Source organism: Papio anubis, chromosome 19 (genome assembly GCF_008728515.1).
Source record: "Papio anubis isolate 15944 chromosome 19, Panubis1.0, whole genome shotgun sequence".
NCBI lineage: Eukaryota > Metazoa > Chordata > Mammalia > Primates > Cercopithecidae > Papio > Papio anubis.
The window spans coordinates 23,402,026-23,427,554 of NC_044994.1; the positions used below are offsets into that span (position 1 = coordinate 23,402,026).

The following is a 25,529-nucleotide window of genomic DNA, read 5'->3' on the forward strand; positions in this document are numbered from 1 at the left end:
GGGGCTCGAGCCCAGCCTAGATAACAGGGTGAAACCAAGTCTCTACTGAAAGATGGGTGTGGGGCGGTCACCTGTAATCCCAGTTACTCGGGAGGGCTGAGGCATGAAAATCACTTGAACCCTGACCGGGGAGGCAGAGGAAAAAAAAAAGATGCATTGAGAATTGCTATGTGTTAAAGACATGAAGGTGAATGAGATATGGCCCCTGTTCTCAAGGAATTTACAGTTTAACAAGAGAAAGATCCCAGAAAAATGAAAGTCTCTTTGTCATAAGAGCCTCTCCTTGGCATTTATTGATATAAGTGTATATGAAAACACCAGCAATATAAATACGTGTGTGTGTGTGTATATATATATACACACACATTGACTCCAACACTGAGAAAAAAAGCAAAGCAAAATGCTACCCAATTGGAATTCTAACAAAAAAAAAAAATGATTCTCTATTTTTATAATAATTCTAACATTTATTAAGCAATTACTAAACACCAACTATTCTGTGATAAGGTATATCCAGAGGGTTCACGTATTTTATCTTATTTAATCCTCACAACTCGTGGAAGAAAATAGGGTCATTGCTTTTTTTTTTTTTTTTTTTGAGATGGAGTCTCACTCTGTCACCCAGGCTGGAGTGCAGTGGTGTGATCATTGCAACCACCTCCTCCCAGGTTCAAGCAATTTTCATGCCTCAGCCTCCCAAGTAGCTGGGATTACAGGCATGTGCCACCATACCCAGCTAATGTTTGCATTTTTAGTAGAGACAGGGTTTCACCATTGTTGACCAGGCTGGTCTCAAACTCCTGATCTCAAGTGATCCGCCCACCTTAGCCTCCCAAAGTACTGGGATTACAGGCGTGAGCCACTGCACCCAGCCAGTAATTCCATTTTTAGAGAAAGTGAAACAAAACTGATGAGGACAAATTGCTAGTCTCAGTTTACCCAGGTGGTAAATGGCAGAGACAAGATCCAATCAGAACTCTCTGGTCCCAAAGTCATATTTAACTGCCACCTTCGTGTCTCACTGTGTAATCGGGGGCCAATAAAACCAATTTTAGGAAAAAACTAGCACCCTGAAATTTTCCCTCCAAGTCTGGATACCGCTATAAACTCCTTCCCAGCTGTGCGTGCCCTGCTTCTCTCTTCCCGACACATTTGTACCAGAAAATGGGCCTTCCTGGAAACAGAACACACACTCAGGCAGATATTTGACCATTTCCCCAGTCCCCTGCTGTGGAAAAACTGCTATCACATCCTCTTTTGGATGGAGGCTTCCAACGTTCTCCCTCTTTCATACTTAATTTTAAAATGAATCAGTGTCCCCACTAGAATTAGCCGTGTCATATTAAATTAGAACAAAAAAAAAAATGGATGTGAGAATCTAAGCTTAGCTTCTGTACTACAATTTACAGAAGCCAAATCCTGCCAGAAGCCAGATACATTTCTGGATGTGTTATCCTCATCCTGATCCCTTCCAGAGCCTCACTCTAGGTCACTGCAGCTCAAGCCCCCACCCACTCTAACACACGCCTGTGTACCTTGTTAAGTGGCTATTCATTTGTTCCTTAAACTGCAGAGACTGAGTTTCCCCAGCCTCTTCCTTTACTTTATGAAGAGACTCCAAGGTAAACCGTTGTTTCCATTGCTCTTTACAATCCCTGACCTCTGGACACAATCAGAAAATCCTGACTAAAGGGCCCCACTTGCAAAGAATGAATAAACAATTTTATGCCTTTCCTCTATTTGGCTGTCCCTCCTAGAGGAAAGATTCACCCCAGACCAATTTCCTGCTCCTAGATTATGTGAAGATCTTTAATTGATACAACTTTAGACACATATTGATATATTTTCAGCACACTCTATTCAATGGGGAGAGACCTATTAATATTCTTACAAACAAAAGTGCATTTGTGTGTATACATAACAAAACCACAAGAGATTTCTCTATCAGAATAGAGGTTATCAGGCCGGGCAAAGTGCCTGTAATCCCAGCACTTTGAGAGGCCAAGGCAGGTGGATCACCTGAGGTCAAGAGTTCGAGACCAGCCTGGCCAACAGGCAAAACCCTCATCTCTACTAAAAATGCAAAAAATTAGCCCAGTGTGGTGGTGCATGCCTATAGTCCCAGCAACTTGGGAGGCTGAGGCAGGAGAATTGCTTGAACCTGGGAGGTAGAGGTTGCAGTGGGCTGAGATTGTACCACTGCACTCCAGCCTGAGCCACAGAATGAGACCCTGTCTCAAAAAAATAAAAAAAGAAAAGGGGAAAAAAAAGAGGTTCTCGATTTTTCATTTATTTTAAGATAGCATGGAATTCTATTAAATAAAAAAAGATTTTTGGAAGAAAGATCTCTTCTGGTTGAAAATTGATTTTTGAGTACATAATTTATATTCAGTTCTGTGCTAAATATCATGTGAGGTGGTCTATTATGTAGACCAGTGGACTAGGTATTACGTGGACCTGTAAATAGATGTGCAAAAGGAATCAATATCCCAGACCTGAAGGGTTTTGGCTGAAATTCAAGTGTGGCATGCTGAGCCATCTCCCAAGAAGAACCTAAGTAAATTTCTGTGAATGTTTTTCTTATCAGGTCTTCTGAAAAGATGTAACTCTAAAACCTAAGGAAACATTCATGATGTCAGGGAGTTTCACTGAGAAGCAGAGATTTACCTCAGAGTTCTGCTGACGGCAAGCCTTGCTAATATCTTGACTTCTGCTGTTGGAAATGCATTGCAAGTGATGCTTACCTTAGCTTCCAAAACACTTCTAAGCAGACATTGCTCAGCAATTCTTTCTTTGCAACTACTTTTTCACTTGTGACTTTTCATGTCACCACATCAATCATTCTGGATCAAAAGATTCTATTTTTTATCCAGAATATCCATTTCAAAGGTGACTTTTCTCTGGGCATGGCATTTACTTATTTGAATATGCCCCATAAAGGCGTCTTCCTATCCACCAGACCTAGCGACTATAATCATCATAAATTCTTTTTAAGTTGTTTACATCATTAAAAAAAATTATGTGTTCAGTGACATCATATATATTAGCTCCTTTATTCTGCTGATTATACTTTCAAAAGATTCTCAGATGTGAGTTCTAGAAAGGAAATCTGGGTACTATTTATTTATTCATTCAATAGTGTAAACATTTTTTCTTTTATTCTAAAGAATTTTTCATAAACACCTCACTTGGAAAATATCGTTTTTCACTTCAGCATTTTTGTATAAAAAGTCCAAAACTCCAAAATTTTATTCCAATTTAAAATCACAGGCTTAAATGATCTACATAGTGGATTATGCTAAAAGATAAACAGAATAACATATCTCAGATACCTAATGCAGTAATAAGTAAATTCTTTTTCATTTCAAAATCTAAACAACATATCTCCTGGACTTTATTCTAGTGTGTGGTTTGCTTTACCATGGGTTCTTACTTTATCAAAAGAGACTTCTTTGCTGTTTCAGAGTGTTTTATTTTCTTTCATTTCAGATGCTGGATTATGAACAAGCACCTAATATTCAGCTTAGTATCGGAGTTAAAAACCAAGCTGATTTTCACTACTCCGTTGCTTCTCAATTCCGAATGCACCCAACCCCTGTGAGAATTCAGGTTGTTAATGTGAGAGAAGGACCTGCATTTCATCCAAGTACTATGGCTTTTAGTGTGCGGGAAGGAATAAAAGGAAGTTCTTTATTGAATTATGTGCTTGGCACATATACAGCCATAGATTTGGACACAGGAAACCCCGCAACAAATGTCAGGTACTGCAGATATTTTCTTCATGTTCTATGGTTCTATGCAGTGTTAATTCATGTAGCATGTGCTAGTATATGTTGGTTGTAATACTTTTGGAAGGTTTTTTTGCTTTTATTATTCCTTCGATTTAAAAGACTATTAGAGCATTTGAAATCTTAGAATTTTAACAGTGTTTTAGAGGCTTCAATAATGTAAGAGCTCCAACTAGTTATAAAAGTAATCATGTCCAGTGAGCAATTGTAAGATCAAAGAGCCTCCTAAATTACTCCGTGAGTCTTTTTGATCTTTCGTGGCCAGTTTGTACTACCCTGGACCTGGGCCGATTAAGCCATATTGTAGACAATAAGACACCATAAAAGTTGAGTCACCACTTGTTTTCTTAAACCTGTGTTACCTATGACTTTGAGACTAATTTCAATTCTCTGCTTAATCTAAGAGAAAAAACACAATCATAGAAGCTAAAAACAGTGTTTTAGAAATTTGATAGGCATAAGGAGAGCCAGAAGAGGAGAAATTAAAAGGTAGTATTGGGGCATGAGATACGTAGATTATATGTGAATTAGAACAGTGTAAAATATTCTGGAAATAACCACAGTGAAGTACACAGGTCTTCAATATATCCTGCCCTTCTCTATCTCCTTTTCTTCTTCCCAATATTCTTGGAGTAAACAAAGTCTACTGACTTATAAGTTACTTTGATGTTCACAGTTTTAGTTATTAAATCAGTTAACAAATTGACAGACTCAAAAAAAACCTGTGAAGTCTGCCAGGATGGGTGGAGGTAAAAGCAGTTCAGAAAAAGGAACAGAAGACTTGAAATTGTGCCTGGTAGAGACCAGATCTTCTTCCAGTGAGGTCAAGCACTTTAAATCTATCATCTGTAACAAGATCCAGACAGACACACTGAATAGAGGATACCACAACCCCCCAACAGGCCATCAGTGAGGTGCTCTGAAATCAACATGGCTGAAAAGCCACAAAAAAATCCTGAGTATACCACATGTGAAAATAAATAAGCAATATTTGTTTTTGAAAATGAATAACAGATGTTTTATATTGCTATTATTTAATAAACAGAGCTGAAATAAACTCATACATTTTATTAACCGTTATACTAGGAGCCAGAAGAGTAAGAATGATGAAATTTTAAAACTTGCCAATCTGTATATTAATGTATATATCATTGAATTTTTATTGATATATATACACTTTTTATAAACCAAGGCAATCATCACTATAAAACATAAAAACACAATATTTAAGTTTGCCACACTGTAGCTCTTATGTGATTTAATAGTACTAACTTTAATAAAAGCATAATAATGAATTTTTTATTTAAAAACAGATATATCATAGGGCATGATGCAGGCAGCTGGTTAAAAATTGATTCAAGAACTGGTGAGATACAGTTTTCCAGAGAATTTGATATGAAGTCAAAATATATTATCAATGGGATATACACAGCAGAGATCCTGGCTATAGATGGTAAGAAAATTTATTTTCAGTATTTTAAGAAAACTAATACTATTATATTAAGTATTATGTTACTCTAATGCTGATATTTGAGTTACTCAAACATTTTTAATGGTGTATGTAAGACGTATAGAAAGTCCTAAGCACCTTAAATCAAGAATTGAAGTCAATTAAAATCACAATTTACACTTAAGCCATAGTTTATTTCATCTACTTGCAAAAGTGAGTTGCATATGGCTTAAAGCGTAAAAGTTAAAATATAATTTATCTTCTGTTTATAACTTTGTCTCTTGAGTACGGCTAATCTCACTTGTAGGGTATGTTGGGAATGTTTACTTAAAGTATGGGCTATATGCTCTCCAAAGTTCATTTGGGGATCACCTTGTGAATATAATTATTTTAGAGCCATTAAACCTGAACTACAGTGAATACAATTATTTTAGAGCCATTAAAGCTGAACTACAGTGAGAAGCTTGTGTGAGTGTTGCTTGATTAGACATATGTCCATAGTAAGATGCTATGGATCAAGAAAGCACAGGTTATTCCAAATATAAGATCCATATTAAAAGTCATAAATGCAGATGCACTGACTTAACTTGTAAGTGAGCCACTTCTCACATGGGAAAATCTATTAACAGTCCTCTTGGTGAGTAGCAATAGGATTTGTTTGTTTATCAATAGTTAATGATTCTATGAAGCAGTGCCTAGGAAACCAGCTGCTGTAGAACAAAACAAGAGAGAAAGGTCAGGAACCACAAAGGAAGGGGAAAGATAGGTGTCCGAGATACATGCCTAATGTAAGACAGATACTGTAGGTTTGCAATGAGTTTATAGCTGACCTTTCTAGTATCAAAACAAAAATAAAGGTAAAGAAGCAGCATAAAATTCAAAAACAAACCATGATAAAACCAAACCAACTATCGTCCATGCATCCTGAGCTTCACCCTGTGGCAAGTAACTTTTAATGCCTGGGTCAGTTTCATAAATAACATTGTCCTATTTATTATCAGTATTCTGAAAGATCTAATTTGAAAATGGATTCTAACCATGTTGATTGCACCCTATGTTTGCATATTGGTCATATGTGAAAATCTTCAAATTCTAGAACAAATAATTAGTCATTCCAAGCAAATAAAGAGAGAGAAAGTGCTATCAAAATGTACCAAGAGAAATCCAAAAACAAAGCTGATGGTTTATTCACCTAAGCAGAGTGTCTGCACTGACACAGAGCAATCTGAATAGTTGGAATAAGTTTGCTTCAGCACACACCATCATCAGGTGAAGAGACAGACCTCTAGGAAGAGCAAACTTTATTGGGGAGTAAACGCTATAAGCAATAGGTTGAGTTTTGGTTGCCAATCACAAGGTAATAGAAGAGCTACCAAAGATCAGAGAATGACAAATAAAACAATCTGTGGAATAATCTGATGGCTCTCGAATGAGAAACTAAGTGAAATCGACATCTTTCATCTAGTGAAATCAGGTCCAATGCTGAATAGGGTATATAAACATATTATACAAAATCATATAGAGTATACTAGGCTCTCAGTTTATTCTCATTCAGTTACCTCAGTGACTACTACTTAGGCACACAGAAAACATCTGTAAAAGGAATTTATTGCTTTCTCAGAGAATGACCTACTAAAGTACCCTAGAGATGACAGTGTTCTAGTTTAAAAGTGAGAAAGCTAAGATTTTTTTCAAGTTAAAAACAAGCAAAAAAAATTCTTTATTTGCTGTAACAGAACATAGAGTAGAAAAGTGGACTAAAAAGCTCCTGTACTCCTAATCTTTAGTCTTTGGCCCTTTCTGATAAATTATACTACCCAAAAACTTGTTTCAAGTGGATTAGGGAAAAATCTAATAGACTTATATTTGTTTTCAGAAATGCCATTTCTCAAAGAAATAGCGTGTAACCGATGCAATTAAAATAGACAGTGAACACAGAAGAAAAACACCAACAAGTATTTATTTCAACCGTGCTTATTTCTACAAACACAGGACTCAGTGAGCATCCTGAATGGAGGTCCACAACTGATCCGTGGGTCTAATTTATGGGAACAGGGTGAGACTAGAAAGCAGTAAACCTTCTCTGAGGAAGAACATTTGATTTTGCGCCTTAGGATGTGTTAGAATTAGCAAAATGAAATGAGGATGGAAAATATTTTAGGAAGGGTGGAAAGAATGTGCCAGAGTCCAGAGTAAAAAAAGAAACTTGTTTAAAGAACTCAAAAGAAGCAGTGTGGCTGGAAGGTAGCACACAAAGGGAAGAGTGACTTTGGGTCGCTGAAGCGGGCAGGAACCTGTCAAGCCTTCCAAGTCATGTATATGTTTCCTACAAGTTCCATGGCATCATCAGGGGATATGAGAAAGCGTTTTCTCCCTAACACCATTTACCTCAACACCTATGACACTTACTCTTTCAGATGGCTCTGGAAAAACAGCTACAGGAACCATATGTATTGAGGTTCCTGATATCAACGATTACTGTCCAAACATTTTTCCTGAAAGAAGAACCATCTGCATTGACTCTCCATCAGTCCTTATCTCTGTTCATGAGCATTCTTATGGGTCTCCCTTTACTTTCTGTGTTGTTGATCAGCCACCAGGAACAGCTGACATGTGGGATGTCAGATCAACAAACGGTAAGTGAAATGTAAGCTTGCTTTTCGGACTTTAAGTCCCAAAGCAAAACAATTACCAAAAAATGTGTCAAGTCACTTAATAAAACATTCTATTTTTGTTTCCACAATTCTTGCCATATTAACATTAAACGAAAAAAATCTTTCATGTACACAGAGGATATTTGACAAAATTTTGAACTGAAATAAGAGTCAAAATGTTTCATTAATATTGCATTTACAAATGGTAGATAAATACCAGTTTACCCATCATTTTGAGTAGGTAGGACATTAAACCAATATTTATTCAGTTTAAAATAAACAGAACCCTTAACAAACTCATAAATTAAGAATGTCATAATTCCCTATTCTGAGTAAATTCAAACAAATCACATAAATATCTCTGAAACTCATATATCCCATAGATACATTTAAACATTTACTACTCAGGAGCACATAAGAGCAATTAAATTATTTTTAACAGTAACTATGAGTTCAGACTTATTTTTAAGGGTAAAAATTTAAATCCGAATTGCTCAGTATTAGAGGAATGATTAAACAAATTATACTACATATTATTAAGATGTGCTAATATACAGCCATTAAAATTAGAATTATACAAAGTATGTAGATACAAAAGAATGCATAAACCAAAGAAAGTAAAGTGAAAAGCAGATCACAAAGTTGTATACGTATGTATCTTGACTATAGCTACATACAATTGAATGGCTGACATCGATAAAAATTAAGAATAAATTTCAGATAACACAACATTTTATCTACCTTGGGTTCTTTGTCCTAAAATGTTAAGTGCATAATAAAAAAGAAAATGCTATGAGAGGATCCCATTTGGGCTTAGATAGCTCCCTAATCTCATATTCATGTGGGGCTACAGGGAAAATCTCATGGGCTAGTCGGTGGCCATCAGACTACAGAGCCCAGGGTGAGAAGAAATACTTCCCACCTCTTTGAGGCCACCAAGCCCCTCTGTTTACAGAATGGAGAAACCCTGAAATATGGTAGGAAAAATACTACCAATAAAGACTTGGTCAAAGTGAGCAACTAGGCAATTTGTTTTTACCATCAAACCTTTAGCTCTTTTCAACAAAACCACTTTAATATTTTTTAAAGTTAATCACATTAAAGCAATTCCATTAATATCAAGTCAACTCTGAATATGCCATCTCCTATAAAGCTCAATAGCCCATTCATAAATAATAATAATTGCTAACCACTTTTTTCCTCATTCAGATCCTAGATATTGTGATTATACACATAAGAAAAAATGTTCTGCATGGAGGTATAATATTATAGCTATTACAGGTTTGCCAATAAAAAAGATAACCGCACTGGAGATAATATTCCTAGAGACCTGTTTCAATACTGGTGTTTTAGAACAGAATGAACTTTACTTAATGTGCTGTGGCATTGTCTTATCTCATTTTTACTTTGTGCACAGATTTTGGTAGACACCAAATCTGGCTTGCTATCTAGCTAACTGAGGATAATAAACCATCATAATAAAAAATATTGTGTGCTATGGATCAGTCAGTTACTATTCATGGTTTAGCTGTAAATTTAATCATCTCTTAACACTCCTTGTATTAATAAATAAATTCCAACCAATATTTTAGACAATATGTTTTATAAAAATTCATAGGCAATGATAGCACAAAGAATTAGGCGAATTTGAACAATTTTAAGTGAAAGGGCAACAATTTTGACTCAGATACGTATAAACAGTCTTAAGGAGGTTATTGTGTAAACTGTAATCCTAAATAGAAGACTTCTAATATTTTCTTTCAACTTAATATGATTTATTTATTGGGCAAATATTCATTGAATGTATATTATATGCCAATTACTGTTGCTCCGGAAAGATGCAACAAGGTCCTTGCCTGCATTGTAGAAGTAGCAATCCAGCAATAAGCAATACTTATTTAAAAAGTAGGTATAAATGTTAAAAAAAAAAAAAAAAAAAGAAAAGAAAAGAAAGAAAAAGGGGCTGGGCGCAGTGGCTCACGCCTGTAATCCCAGCACTTTGGGAGGCCGAGGTGGGCGGATCACGAGGTCAGGAGATCGAGGCCATCCTGGCTAACACTGTGAAACTCTGTCTCTACTAAAAAATACAAAACAAAATTAGCCGGGCAAGGTGGCGGGTGCCTGCAGTCCCAGCTACTCAGGAGGCTGAGGCAGGAAAATGGTGTAAACCCGGTAGGCGGAGCTTGCAGTGAGCCGAGATCGCGCCACTGCACTCCAGCCTGAGCGACAGAGCGAGACTCCGTCTCAAAAAAAAAAGAAAAGAAAAGAAACAAAGGCCAGGCACAATGACTCATGCTTGTAATCCAAGCACTTTAAGAGTCCAAGGCAGGTGGATCACTAGAGCCCAGGAGTTCAAGACCAGCCTGGGCAATATGGCAAAACCCTGTCCCTATTAAATATATATATATTAGCCAGGCATGGTGCCACGCACCTGTAGTCCCAGCTTCTTAGGAGGCTGAGGTGGGAGAATCACTTAAACCTAGGAAGTCAAGGCTGCAGTGATTCATGTTCGTGCCACTGCACTCCAGCCTGGGCAATAGGAATGACACCCTGTCTCAAAAATAACAATAATAATAATAATAAATTAAATGTTAAAAAAGTACAAGGTGCTTTATGACTAAGAAAGCATGAAAAAAATCAAGTGTTTTAAGTCGATGTTTGGTATTAGGGAGAGTTAACCACCACCCCCCCAACAACCAAGGAATTTCCATTTATTTTCTGTTCTGTTTCCTCTCTTCCATTTCAGCTACCTCAGCAATCCTTACGGCTAGGCAGGTTTTATCTCCAGGATTTTATGAAATCCCAGTCCTGGTGAAGGACAGTTATAACAGAGCATGCGAATTGGCACAGATGGTGCAGTTATATGCCTGTGACTGCGATGACAACCACATGTGCCTAGACTCTGGTGCCACAGGCATCTACACAGAGGACGTAACTGGTGACACGTATGGGCCTGTCACTGAAGACCAAGCTGGAGTTTCAAATGTTGGTCTTGGACCAGCAGGGATCGGCATGATGGTTCTGGGCATCCTGCTACTGCTTTGTAAGTACTCAATTAAATCCTTCTTTTCAACAGTTCTTCAAAATAGGACTGTAACGAGGTTCACTGGGATGGTTAGGTTCATGTAGCCATTTCTTTTTGGTATCTCTAGCAATTTTTGAGTGCCTTAGAAATAAACAATGGCACAGACAAGGATATGCACTTAATCCACAATGATAACTAAGAAAGCTTAGAGTGAGTGAGAGTCCTAAAAATGGGAAACACATGCAAATCACTACATATACTACAGAAAAGCACAAAACAAATCCCATCATGGAAATTTCCATGGAAAAGTTAGGACAATCTTTTTGGAAAAGTGGATTTTGAGGTAAGCCTGAAAAGCTGAGGATGTTTTTTTCTTTTTTCTTTTTCTTTTTTTTTTTTTTTTTTGAGATGGAATCTTGCTCTATTGCCCAGGCTGGAGTACAGCAATGCAATCTCAACTCACTGCAAACTTCCACCTCCCGGGTTCAAACTATTCTCCTGCCTCAGTCTCCCAAGTAGCTGGGACTACAGGCGCCCACCACCACGACTGGCTAATTTTTGTATTTTTAGTAGAGGCAGGGTTTCACCGTGATAGCCAGGATAGTCTCGAACTCGTGACCTCGTGATCCACCCGCCTCAGCCTCCCAAAGTGCTGGGATTACAGGCATGAGCCACTGTGCCCTGCTGAGGATTTCTTTTAAAGGAGGATGCTGTCTAAGGAAATTTGAAAGGTAATCAAAGACAAACACACACACACACACACACACACACACACAAGGGAGCAAGATGTGGAAGAGCATAGCACACCTAGGAGTAGAGAGGCTAAAAGGGAGGCTGGGAGCCAGCATGGAGGCATGTTCATGACACACCAGGCATTCTGGGCTTCAGTACCGTGGCACAGAAGAGTCGATGAGGGCTGATGAGCACAGGTGACCCTGCGGTAGGAAGCAGGGAGAAGAGACTAGAACAGAGAATTACCCTCCAGGTTCTGGGTGAGTGCCTAAACGAAGACTATGGTCACAGAAATGGCAAGATCCCCAAAGAAAATTTTCCCAAAAAGGGCCCTCCTTTCCCCATAGTGTTTTTTTAAACATATAGATCCTCAGAGGAAGGATACTTCATACATTTTAGGTTGCCCTTGCAATACTTAGGTTTCATGGGGATCAAAAGCTGGGTTGTAAAATTTGCGAATTAAATTTGTCAGACTGTATTGTTGCTATGTTTTCAGGGATAAGAACTAATTAAAATGTAATCATTTCAAGGCACAAAAAATAACAGCTGACTTTTGGGGGAGGATTTCTTTCTTGAAATAATCTGCGAGGTTTCAAAGCTATGCAACGATCATGAGTGATTCTCACAATGATATTAGAGATATTTTCCCAGAATGTAACTCCACAGCAATTGAGTAGTGGTTTCAGGTAAGCTTTGAGTTAGTGGTTCTCAACCCTAGTTGTACATAAGAATTAATTAAAAGTCTTCCAAAATTACTCATGCTTGGGTCATACTCAAGATGAGACTAAGCATCGGCATGTTCAAGCCCTTTGGTGAGACTAATGTTCAGTTCAGGGTTAAAAACCCAGTGCCAGCTGCATTTCCAGAAGGTTAGCACTAAGAGTTTCAAGACTTTTCCTGATCTGGTCAAAGAAAGCAGGAGACTTATTCAACTGATTGTAGAATAGGAGAGGAATACCCCGATGGACACTTGTTTTCAACGGAGAAGTCCATGGTCGATTTTAGGAGACGGGGGGCAGTGTGATGGTAGTGGGAGGGATCTGAGCCCAAACCTATGTTCCCGAAGGGCCTCAAATTGACACTTTTGATGTTAGCTCCAAATGAGATTACACATACAGTAATTGTATTGGGTATGCGCTAAAAACACTTCATTTATTAGATAGTACCTTTGTTAGAGTTCATGCCTGCAATGGTACATGATCCAGCTCACATTTAAATTCACAGAAATATAGAATAGGTGGAACCATGGCCCAGGGGCTACCAATTCTAGTTTTAGCCCTTTTCCAGAAAATGCTATGGAAATGTATAACTTGACTTTTCACTGTTCATAGTGTAGATGGCAAAATTGCCAAATTAATTGTTGTAATAAGATTAAGGCTGATTTTGTATCTGTTTTTAATTTTTAATTTTTGTGAGTACATAATAGGTATACATATGTATGGGGTACATTCGCTGCTTTGATACAGGCATGCAATGTGAAATAATCGCATCCTGGAGAACCGGGCATCCATCTCCTCAAGCATTTATCCTTCTATTCTTTATCTTTAATTAACCCACTTAGTAAAATGCATGCCATGCTAGAGAATTAGGAAAGTATGGAAAGCAACTAGAGTGGGCCCGAAGAACTAAACAGAGTGTATTCTAGAATCTTAGAAAACTTAAGCAGTGTCTATATTTATGGATTAAAATATAGAATTGAGGTGATTATTAGGGTAACAAATAGTAAATTTCCTCTTGGGAGAAACACTTGGATAGCTAAACACTTTTGATAGCTTTAATTTTTCATTATAGTCTATAAACCAGTCTTAAAATAATTGTAAATATCTCCATTAAATTTAGTGAGTATTATTTGACTTCTATTTTAAGTGTAACTATAATAAGGATTGAAGAAAGGTCCTATCTCCAGCTCCTATAGCTGAATCCTGTATTCAATCCTCTTGATAACATATATTCACGATGTGTTTAACTTACATGTGTGTGCGTATCTGCCCCAACCAGCTCAGGAGTCTTAGACTAAAGACGACCTTACTTTCCTAATCTGTCAGTAAAGAAATTCAATTACCTGATCTCAAACTCCTTGCTATCTAGCGCTTAAGTTCTTTGTGATTTGGTGGTGTTGTATTTATAAACTTGGATATGTATACTCAATCCTCTAAAGGAAAAAAATGAGATTTTCTTACATATATTTGTATTTTTGTTCTAAATATAATGCCACCAAATGCTCCCCAAAATGATTCATCCAGTGACTTCCTAAACTGAGCAATTTGTGTAAACTCGTTGTCACTTTCTTGAGCAGTGGCTCCACTCTTGCTGCTACTGTGTTGCTGCAAACAGAGACAGCCTGAAGGCCTGGGAACAAGATTTGCTCCTGTGCCTGAGGGCGGAGAAGGAGTGATGCAGTCTTGGAGAATTGAAGGGGCCCATCCGGAGGACAGGGTGAGTGGACTATCACTTTCCAGAGAAATCTCCACTGAAATTGAGCATGTCTTAACAATTACATGCTGCACAAAAATGAACAGATGTCAGTGTTTAAATGTTTAACATAAAGCATTTGTTTTTCAAATGTTTATTTTTCTTTTCAGGATGTGTCAAATATATGTGCACCCATGACAGCCTCAAATACCCAGGATCGGATGGATTCCTCTGGTCAGTAAACACCAAAATCTGCTTTTCCTTTTAAATTTTTCACAATTATTCAACCACAAACCAACTTCATGTAAAAGTACCTTATGGAAAAGTCTGTCAATCTTTTGACAGTATAATTAGAGGAAGTGTGACCTGTTTGAAGTAGCCACTTTTTTTTTCTATCTGAAACTACAGACAGTGAAGTATGACACAGCAGTTAAAAGAGCAAACTCTGGAAGCAGAATGCTTGGGTTTGATTCCCAGCTCTGCCACTTGCTTAAGGGCTGCATAGCTTTTATCCGAAACGCACAGGACCGTGAGTTTGAGTTTGGCTCAACCTTTTTGTGCCATGGTGATCAAAAAGTTTCAGACATAGGAGCATTTTGGATTCTTGATTATTGGATTTGGGATGTTCAACCTGTAGTAATAAGTCCTTAGTCAAGACATTTAACCTCCCTGGGCCTCAGTTTCCTTATCTTTGAAATTGAGCTTATGATAGTACCTACTTTAAAGTGTTGCTGTGAGGAGTAAATAATACATATTACATATGTAATATATCATACATACATATATTGTATAGATTATTTTATTATGTATAACATACGTGTGTGTATATATACACACACATATATAAATATGTATATATACGTATATCACAAAATATGCGTTAGAATAGTGCCTGGCACAGAGTACATGCTACTGTAGTCATTATTTATAACACAAGCTGGTTTAAAAAAAAGAAAAAGAGCTAAAGAAAAGGTAGTAAATGTACTCTAATAATACACTGAAAAACTTTTCTTAAATTCAGACAAGCTTTTGCCTCAAGTGAGTGTCTTAAACTCTCCTATCTTACCAGCCCCACGTATATCTAAGAATATTGAACACACTACTTAGCTATCTGGCAATGATTGCACCAAATAGAAAGGGTGCTGAATTCTGCAGTGCATGTGAGCTTCCTCTGATGGTTCCTTAATATTCCGAGTTTGGCCCTTTGCATACAAAGAAGCTCTGTGACTGAACATCCCTGTGAGCCCAGCTGCATCCTGTTCCAGAAGGAAGGAGGACTATGAGCTCAGTTTCTGCAGTCACGCCGCTGGCCTTGCTTTGGAGGGCTCCCGGATGGGTCAAGCCCGCAGCGGCCACGGCGGGAACGGGCGCCTGCTTGCAGCTCCTCTTGGCAAGTTCTACACCTTTAGGTCTAGGGCGAAGTCTGTGCAAATGTGGGAAGGCCACGTCCCACCACTGACTCCCTCTGTGTCATTAATTTACTTTTCTTTGGTCAACAAGCCTGGAGATGTATCGGTGTTACTCGTATCGCTCTTTGTCAGCTTTTTAGCGCTGGGTGGTGGTGGCACCGCAGAAGGCGGCGGCAGCGTTTTAGGCAGATACGCGCTGCAGGCAACTCGAGCGCTGTTACACCAACATCCTCCCTTTTCAGAAATCTACACCAACACCTATGCAGCCGGGGGCACGGTGGAAGGAGGTGTATCGGGAGTGGAGCTCAACACAGGGATGGGGACAGCCGCTGGCCTCATGGCCGCAGGGGCCGCAGGAGCCGCAGGAGTCGCGGGGGCCGCAGGGGCCGCAGGGGCCGCAAGGAAGAGGAGCTCTACCATGGGAACCCTGCGGGACTACGCTGACTCCGACGTCAACATGGCTTTCTTGGACAGCTACTTCTCGGAGGTAATGCCCTCACACACACAATCGTCTTGAGACTGAATAATAATAGTAAAATACAATAGCAGTAAGCCTCTTCTGAAATATAGTGTTATTCTCAACCCTATCCCAAACCTGAATAAAAAATGTTTCACTTCTCCTTAAAACACAAAATACTAATTTGCCGCAGGATTTCATATTCAACTGCCATAGCACATCTTAGTACTGTGAACAAGGCCACACCCCTCATCATTCTCCACTTCCCTTTTCCATTTTTCTATCTTCCGTTTCCTTGATTCCTCACCTTGTTTCCCATAGCAGTAGCAAAGCAGGAAAATGTTCATCAAGGAGGAAAAAAGGTACATTTATGACCTCTTTTTTTGATGTCCTTCATGTTCTCCGGGAGCCTCCAACAGAAAAGAGAAAATATAAAGACAGAATTGGGAACGAAAGGAGTTAAAACTCAGGAACACAGCATCACCACGCCTTGTGCTAGATTAAGACCTAAGATAGCTCTCCTATTCTCAGTCCAGTGACTTATCCACCAACTGACCTTCACTAAGAAAAGGGGTCCAGCAATAGCACTGCTGGGTATATATACAAAAGAAAGGAAATCAGTATATCAAAGAAATACATATATGCATCCCCATGTTTATTGCAGCACTAGTCACGAGGCCAATACATGGAATCAACCAATACAGTCATCAACGGATGACTGGACTTTTAAAATGTGATGCACATACACAATGGAATATTATTCAGCCATAAAAAATGAAACCTTGTCATTTGCAACAGCATGGATGGAACTGAAGGACGTTGTGTTTAGTGAAATAAGCCAGGCATAGAAAGACTAACTTGACATGTTTTCACTCATTTGTGGAAGCTAAAAGAAAAAAACAAATTCATGGAGATAGAGAGTAGAATGATGTTTCTGGAGGCTGACAAGGGTAGTAGGGAGGGGAAACAAAGTGGACATGGTTAATAGGTACGAAAATACTGTTAGATAAAATAAAGAAGATCTAGTATTTGGTAGCACAACAGGATGACTATAGTTAACAATAATTTATTATACATTTTAAAAGAAATAAAATAGAACTGGAACGTCCCTAACACAAAGATATCATAAATGCTTGAAGTGAGAGATACCCTGATTACCCTGATTTTATCGTTATGCATTGTATACCTGTTTCAAGACATCCCATTTGCTCCATAAATATATACAACTATTATGTATCCATGAAAAAAAGAAAAAAGATCATGGGTCTATCAGCAAAAAAAAAAAGCCCTATAGACATTGAGTTGGCCTAACAGAGTAGCATCAAGAGTAAATAAATCCCCTCATGAATTCCTATTTAATAAGTTTACTCAGCTTAAATAGCAACCCATTTTATCTCATATTTCAGTTAGCCTGCTTTATTCCCCATCTGGTGATACATGAGTTTCACCATTATTCTTTACGGAAAAAAAAAAATGCTGAAGATGTTGTTGCAATTATAAACTATATCTTAAAATTGGTAGTTACAAATACTATCACAGAATGTGCATGAATAGTATCAATTATTTTAATGAGTGACTGATACCATTATTCAGTTTATTCCATAACAACTCAGAAGTCTCTCTGAGGGATTGCTGTTATTCTTCCTTATTTTAGGGGAAAAGAAATTTCTGATTCTGCACTCCCTTTTAATTTTAGAAAGCATATGCTTATGCAGATGAAGATGAAGGTCGACCAGCCAATGACTGCTTGCTCATTTATGACCACGAGGGAGTAGGGTCTCCTGTAGGCTCTATTGGTTGTTGCAGTTGGATTGTGGATGACTTAGATGAAAGCTGCATGGAAACTGTAGATCCAAAATTTAGGACTCTTGCTGAGATCTGCTTAAACACAGAAATTGAACCATTTCCTTCACACCAGGCTTGTATACCGATCAGTACTGACCTCCCTTTGCTCGGACCTAATTACTTTGTTAATGAATCTTCAGGATTGACTCCCTCAGAAGCTGAATTCCAAGAAGAAGTGGCAGCATCTGAACCCGTGGTTCATGGGGATATTATTGTGACTGAGACTTACGGTACTGCTGATCAATGTGTGCAACCCACTACAATTATTTTTGATCCTCAACTTGCACCCAGTGTTGTAGTAACCGAAGCAGTAATGGCACCTGTCTATGATATTCAAGGGAATATTTGTGTACCTGCTGAGTTAGCAGATTGCAACAATGTAATCTATGCTGAGAGAGTACTGGCTAGTCCTGGTGTGCCTGACATGAGCAATGGTAGCATGACTGATGTTTGTATGGGACCTGTGATGAGTGGCAATATTTTAGTAGGGCCAGAAATTCAAGTGATGCAAATGGTGAGCCCAGACCTTCCCATAAGCCAAACCGTTGACTCCACATCCCCAGTGACATCTCGACACACAGTAACACGATACGGTAACATACATTACACCCAACAGTAAGTGCTTTGTGGTCAGTATTCTCTATGGAGACCTTGCACCTTGTAATCACAAATACATCCACCAAAGATATATAATGTACCATATATATTAACAGTCAACAAATACTCAGATATTCTAAGGTCAATGCCATTATTTGATTATACCATTTTGAGGGTGAATATGGGTAGGCACTTTAGATAAGCCTTTTAAATTTCTTTCTGATTTTAAATAATGTGTCAAAAAATGTACAGAAAATGTATTGCATCCCTTGATACTGTCTAATGAATAGCACATAACTCACATTGTGAATCCTATGGGTCTTGAGGCCTGTAGCACCAATCTTGTCAGCCAAGATGCCTTGTTCTTGGAAGTTACAAAAGAAGCCCTGTCTACATCCACCAGCCATATTTTTCTTTAGAGAAATATTTATATTAAAACTTTTAATTGAAAAATTGAATGAAAATGTACATTTCTGAAAGGAAATTGAAAAGGAACGTAGAGTATCGGTCAATATCTTCAGATATCTGAAGTCATTTGTCTCTTCAAAAGATTTTTCAAGATTGCATGCTATTAAGCAATAGGTCATGCTTAATATAATAAGGAAAGAGTTTGCCAACTGAAAGCATCGCTGGAAATGGTTCATTGAAGAAAAAATATATATTTTTATTGAATTTTATTGATTTATAAGATTAACTGTAAATTAATCTAGAATAGCAAAAAAATTATGACAATCCTAAAGTAGAAAGAGTTATTGAGGAAATACTAGAGTTTTCCCCACTTACAGGGAATTTTTTCCCTACTGTTGCCAATTATGTCAGAAAAATACATGAAATATGGCTTAATCAATTTCATAGAACTGAATCATAGAGCTTTCAATTGGCAAGCAGATATTCTTCAAAAGCACTCTGTAGTTATTCATATATTCAACAATATTTACTTAGAAGCAACTAGGTGTTGAGTGCTAGTCATGGCTCTGTGAATATACAGGTGAAGAAGACAGACATGGTTTCTGCCTTCATAGAGTTTCTATTCATTTCTAGACTTAAAATAAAACTCTGGGATATGGCTTTAAGTTCCTAACAACAATAATTAACCAACTATTTAAATCCATTACAAAGTTGTGTTTCTCTTTGCAACACTACTGTTTATGTTGAATAAATAAAATGGAAACACATACATAGATTGCTTACTTTTAGTAGGCATAAAGCTGACTTGAGAAAAAGAAACTAGCCAGGTAATTTTACTTAATTCTGTAAAATATGTATAGAGTAGCAGCAATAATGTGACTGAGATAATGTAAATGAAATAAACTTATTTTCAAGGCCTAATCCTTTTGAAGGGAAATAATTGTAGTGCTTCTTGCCTACCTTTTGCTCCTTTATGAATAAAACTATTGTAGAATTTAAGTCATCTCAGATAACCTCTTACCCAATTCTCTCATTTTCTAGACAAGGAATCTAGAAATAGAGAGGTTAAATGATCCCAACCAGCTAGTTGTGCTGCAAAGCCTTGAACCCATTGTTCAGATACCCTAGCCAGTTTGCTTTTTTATACTATAACTTCAGCAGATATGAAGAGGACCCAAATTTGCCTGTTGCATACTCTTTGCTATTCCCTAATTGGAAGAAAAATTGTCTCTCAAAAACTTAAGTTTTATGACGTATAAGCACAGAATAGCTAAAACATTATAATGCTAGAAGGTTATTTACATATTTCCTGATATTTTCCAAATTATGTATACTGCCAGCTGCTACATCCATTTCTTACTTTAGTATATTTTACTACTCTATAATTGATGCAATCCATGGGGTGGCTAAGGAGCATTGGTCTCATGGTGATTTAACACTCAAGCAACAACCAGCCACATAGCATCTGGTACACACTCCATTCTGTGGCAAATCCTGACATGGGCATTTCTCTCTTAAAGTTTGCATTGGATGGCTTTCGTTAAGTCAAAAACTAACACGTTGGTGAGACTGCAGAGAAAAGGGGACACTAACACAATGTTGGTGGGAATGCAAATTAGTCTAACTACTGTGGAAAACAGTTTGGAGAATTCTTAAGGAACTGGGAGTCGAATAGCCGTTTGACCTAGCAATCCCGTTACTAGGTATAAACCCAAAGAAATATAAACTATTCTACCAACAGGACACGTGTACCCATATGTTCATTGCAGTGCTATTCACAATAGCAAAAACATGGAATCAACCCAGGTGCCCATCAACAGTGGATTGGACAAAGAAAATGTGGTACATATACACTATGGACTACTATGCAGCCATAAAAAAGAATGAAGAATGAAATCACGTCCTTTGCAGCAACATGGATGCAGCTGAAGGCCATTATGCTGAGCAAATTAATGAAGGAACAGAAAACCAAATACCTTATGTTCTCACTTACAAGTGGGAACAAAACATTGGGTTCACATGGATATAAAGATGGAAACAATAGACACTGGGGGCTATTAGAGGAAGGAGAGAAGGAGAAGGGCAAGGGCTGAAAAACTGTCTATTGGGTACTATGCTCACTACCTGAGTGATGAGTTCAGTCATACCTCAAACCTCAGCATCACGTGATATAGCTTTGTAACAAACCTGTGCATGTATTCCTTGATTCTAAAATAAAAGTTGAAACAGAAAAATAACAAAATAAAAAATTTTAAAAACAGGTATTTTTATATAATGATTTCTATTATTTTGGGTAGATGCCCAGTGGTGAGATTTCTGGGTTGAATGGTAGTTCTATTTTTAGTTCTTTGCGAAATCTCCATACTGTTTGAATTTTTTTAACTACAAATGGATAAGTAGGATCATACTCTTGGTATATAGAAATGCATGTTGTTGTTAGAGAAATTTGTTGAGTGTATTTTGAATTACTGTTATTGTTTAAGATTTAAAACATGTCAAAAATTATAAAAATGAACTCAATCAGTTTTCTCTTCTAGAATATAGTGACTATTTTAAATTTGGATTTTTTTATATTTTAAACTGACCAAAAAAGTGGAAATTGACCTGCAAAGCTAGAGTTGCATTCTATTAGGACAATCATTCTAAGAATTACAAAATAGTCAAAACACTATGAGATTAAAGAAATGAGGAATAATACCAAGCATTTAACTAATAGGTAATTTTTTTTTTTTTTTGAGACAGTGTTGCTGTGTTGCCCAGGCTGGAGTGCAGTTGCGTGATTTTGACTCACTGCAACCTCCACCTCCCAGATTCAAGCGATTCTTGTGCCTCAGCCTCCCGAGTAGCTGGAACTATAGGTGCGCACCACCAAACCCGGCTAAATTTTTTGTATTTTGAGTAGAGACGGATTTTTGCCATGTTGGCCAGGCTGGTCTCAAACTTCTGGCCTCAATCAGTCTACCTGCCTCGGCCTCCCAAAGTGCTGGGATTGCAGGCGTGAGCCACCACGCCTGGCCCTGCTTACAATTTTTAAAGGAGGTAAAAACACCACTTGTGAAAGGATAAGAAAATGTTCCTGGGAGCTTTTTCTTCTCTTTATCAATACACAAAGACTTAAAGCTGCTTCCAAAGAAAAGATTTACCTCTAATAGATGCCCTCCTCCATACTATCTGTGGAAACAAGAGCTGAACAATGTAATTTTCTCTCAACATTGTTAGTAAGGAGAACTCTTCCACCATTCCAAGGTGATCAGTATCATTCAGATGCAACTCAAGCTTCCAAAATGGACATATTTTTTAAATGTCATCTCAAACAAAACAGCATAAACCAATATTCTCTTTACTGCTTAAAACTCAGGGTGTTAATTTGTGTAAGAAGTAAAAATGATATCGTGTTTATGTTAAGGTTTGAAAATGAACCCAAAAGCTCAAGAAATTATATTTTTTAAATAAATATGATAACATATAGTCGAATCATATTTCCTGCCCTGTGAAATTACTTGAGGGGGTAGCATCATTACGTGAATTAATAGGTAATCTTGGAAAAGTCTTAGGTGAAGGGAAAGGAAAACATTAAGAACACAGAATTAATAAACTTGTTAAAGAAAAAAGTTACTTTCTAAAAAAATTCTTCTTTTGAACTAGTTATTTCTGATCATGGTGTATTAATTACTAAATGTAATTTTTTATGTATTTATTTAAAAACTACATATGATGAGGAAACAATGTTTTATTTTCTCTTTGGTTAATGTAGTATTTTATATGTAAACACAGACAAATTCAGAAAATCTTTTCCCATTTTATAGATCATCATCTTTATCATTATAAATAATCATCATCTTTATCATGCCCCACAGTACAGGGGCATGAATTCACTTATAAATTAAAATTTAGAGTAATTCATTTGTTTTTTAATGATAAAATTTATCAATAGAATTATTTTATTAGTAAATGCTCATTACAAAATAACATAAATTTAATGAACTCCATAAATTATTGTAGACATTGCAATTAAAAAGTTAAGTATCACCACAGAATACTATGCAACCATAAAAAGAATGACATCACGTCTTTTGCAGGAACACAGATGGAGATGAAACTATTATCCTTCGCAAACTAATGCAGGAACAGAAAACCAAATACCACATGTTCTCACTTATAAATGGGAACTAAATGATGACAGTACATGGACACATAGAGGGGAACAACAGACAATGGAACCTATTGGAGGGTGGAGAGTGGGAGAAGGGAGAGGATCAGGAAAAATAACTAATGGGTACTACACTTAATATCTGGGTGACAAAATAATCTGTACAACAAATCCCCATGACACAAGTTCACCCATATAACAAACATGTACATGTACCCCTGAACTTAAAATAAAAGTTTAAAAAAATTATCTCTTCCCACTGGATTCAATCTTGGGGCATGAGATTTAAGAAATTAATTTAAAATAAAATAGTACCAAGCATTTAATTAATAAATAAAAATTTTTGAAAGAGGTGAAAATAGTACTTGTGAAAAGGGTAAGAAAATTTTCCTGTACAATTTTTTTTTCACTGATTCTCTATTCACCAAAATTATTACTATTGTTTCTGTACCAGAGAAACAATTTCTATAGAATAAGGAAAGAATAATTATTTTCAATCAGGGGAATTGAGGAAGAATCCTTGAAGATGATATAGAATTTTGTCTGATGGAAATTACAAAGATATAAAAGTCAAAACACAGGGTAAATCCAAAGACTATTAAGTAGCCAAATTAAACTTACTTAAAAATTGTTTGGGTGAAGGAAAAGGGACAAGATGGAGGAAGGTGAACAAGATGGAGCAGTCCCTGTTGTTTCCGGGTTCTTCTTCACAGATTTTCCCGCGCCCGGGAAAAGAACCAAATCAACTGAGCATGACGTCAAGCCGAGGACACTGAAATTCAAGAAGCCACTCCTACACACACACCCTGAACTCCTCCCCTTCCAGCTCCCAGGCATAAAAGTCCGCCACCGGCCGGAGCGGGTGTGACTTCTTCAGCCCCCCACATTCGTGGACCGGAGAACATCACCCGAGAGCGCCAGCGCGACTTCCCTGGCCCCCCACACCTGAGGACCAGAGAATCTCGTCGGAGAGTGTATGCATATTTGCGATAAAAGACTGCCACTTTCTTATGTACTTTGGCCTCATGTTTAATTACTTAGCTCTCCTAAATTAAGTTACATTAAATTAAATCAAAACAGTTGGTGCAGAAACCCGAACCAGGAGGAGACCCTTCCTCAACATCCCCTAAGGGTCTAACGAACCTCCTCCCCAGCGAACCGGCTCCCAACCCAACCAGCCACGAACACCAAACAAGTGTTCCAGCTTTCCACTGGTGCTGCTCTGAGAATTTCTTCTTCGGTGAGTACTCCCCTTTGTTAACCATCTCCGTCCGTTTCTGTGTCCTTGGCCTAGAGTCGTACGTACGCCCAAGGACATAGCCACCCTGTGGCGCAGTGAGGCCTTCAACCCGGAGACGTCCGTCTTGAAGTTCCTCAATTCTCCGTTAGTGGCTCCAGGAGCCCCCGGTCCCCAGCAGCGGCAAAGGACGCTTTGCCACTGCGTGAGGTCGGTTTCCATTTCTGGTGGTTAAACAATGGGAACCTCACAATTGAAAATCCCTACGAACACCCCTTTAGGGTGTCTCCTCCAAAACTTGGAAGCCTTACATCTAGCTCAAGATTTAAAACGAAAGCGGCTAATTATCCTCTCCACTGTGGCATGCCAAAAACCCGGGAGGAGACCCCTCCTCAGGGCCCCCTAAGGTCCGAGGAGCCTCCTCCTTCACGCTGCGGACGGACCAGGACCTAGACATCGCTTTCCACACCTCCAAGTCTCCTAGGGGTGAGTATCTCTTGCCTCCCTCTCATACTCCTTGGCCAGAAGTCCTGCGCAGGCCCAAGGTTTTTTGGTCACCAGGTGACCCACAGGAGAGTTCCCAAAGGTAGAGACGTCTGCCCAAAGGAACTCCATTCCAGTCCGTGTGAGACCCGTCCAGGACGGAGACGTCCGCCTGGAGGTAATCTCCATTCCGGCTCCAGGAGCCTCCCGGTCTCTAGTGGCTCCAAAGGACGCTTTGTAGCCAGGTAGAGTTCGGTTTCCGCCTATAGGCGAGAGAAAGGCAATAGGAAATCCCCAATCCAAAATACCTAGAGACACCCCTTTAGGGTGTCTTCTAACTAATCTCAAAACTTTACAATTACAGCAAGATCTTAAATGAAAGCGACTGATTTTACTCTCCACTGTGGCGTGGCCAGTCTCAACATTGAGACTGACAACCAGTCTCAACGGCCGCCTGAAGGCACTTTAGACCGTAACATTTTAATTAGATCTCTCTAATTTCTGCCAGAGGCTCGGAAAGTGGTCAGAAATTATCTATGTCCAAGGCTTTTAGGACTTGCGCTCTCGCCCAGACCTGTGCGCCCGGTGTTAAATGGCCCAGGTCTTGTTAGCCTAAACCCCTAAACCCGACCCTTGGCCCCCACCTCAGCAACTGAGGAGGACTCCACCTCCATTTCAGATGGGGCCGGACGGTAGGCGACCTCCCTCCCGACTTTCCAAGCCCCCCTCCCTATGGACTTCCTACCGCCCCTCCCGACACTCCTCCCTCAGCCACTCCTCTTACCTCTCCCACTTCCGCCCACACTCGCTCCAAGACCGCGGTAGCGGCCCCCATTAGTCAGCCCTCTACCAGTCAGCCTGCCCCAACCCCCTCTACCAGTC

At 38.5% G+C, this 25,529-nt stretch overlaps 1 protein-coding gene across 1 annotated transcript in view; it reads left to right on the forward strand.

The window, feature by feature from the left end:
* The window catches only part of DSG4 (desmoglein 4), a 31,610-nt gene extending 10,985 nt beyond the window's left edge, over positions 1–20,625 (forward strand). Inside the window, exons 8-14 of the mRNA XM_031658993.1 lie at positions 3,490–3,761; positions 5,102–5,241; positions 7,656–7,874; positions 10,639–10,935; positions 13,946–14,089; positions 15,569–15,957; positions 17,624–20,625. Coding sequence (XP_031514853.1) covers positions 3,490–3,761; positions 5,102–5,241; positions 7,656–7,874; positions 10,639–10,935; positions 13,946–14,089; positions 15,569–15,957; positions 17,624–18,391 — 2,229 coding nt within the window. The 3' untranslated portion in view covers positions 18,392–20,625. The remainder of the gene's footprint in view (positions 1–3,489; positions 3,762–5,101; positions 5,242–7,655; positions 7,875–10,638; positions 10,936–13,945; positions 14,090–15,568; positions 15,958–17,623) is intronic.
* Positions 20,626–25,529: the final 4,904 nt, after the last annotated feature.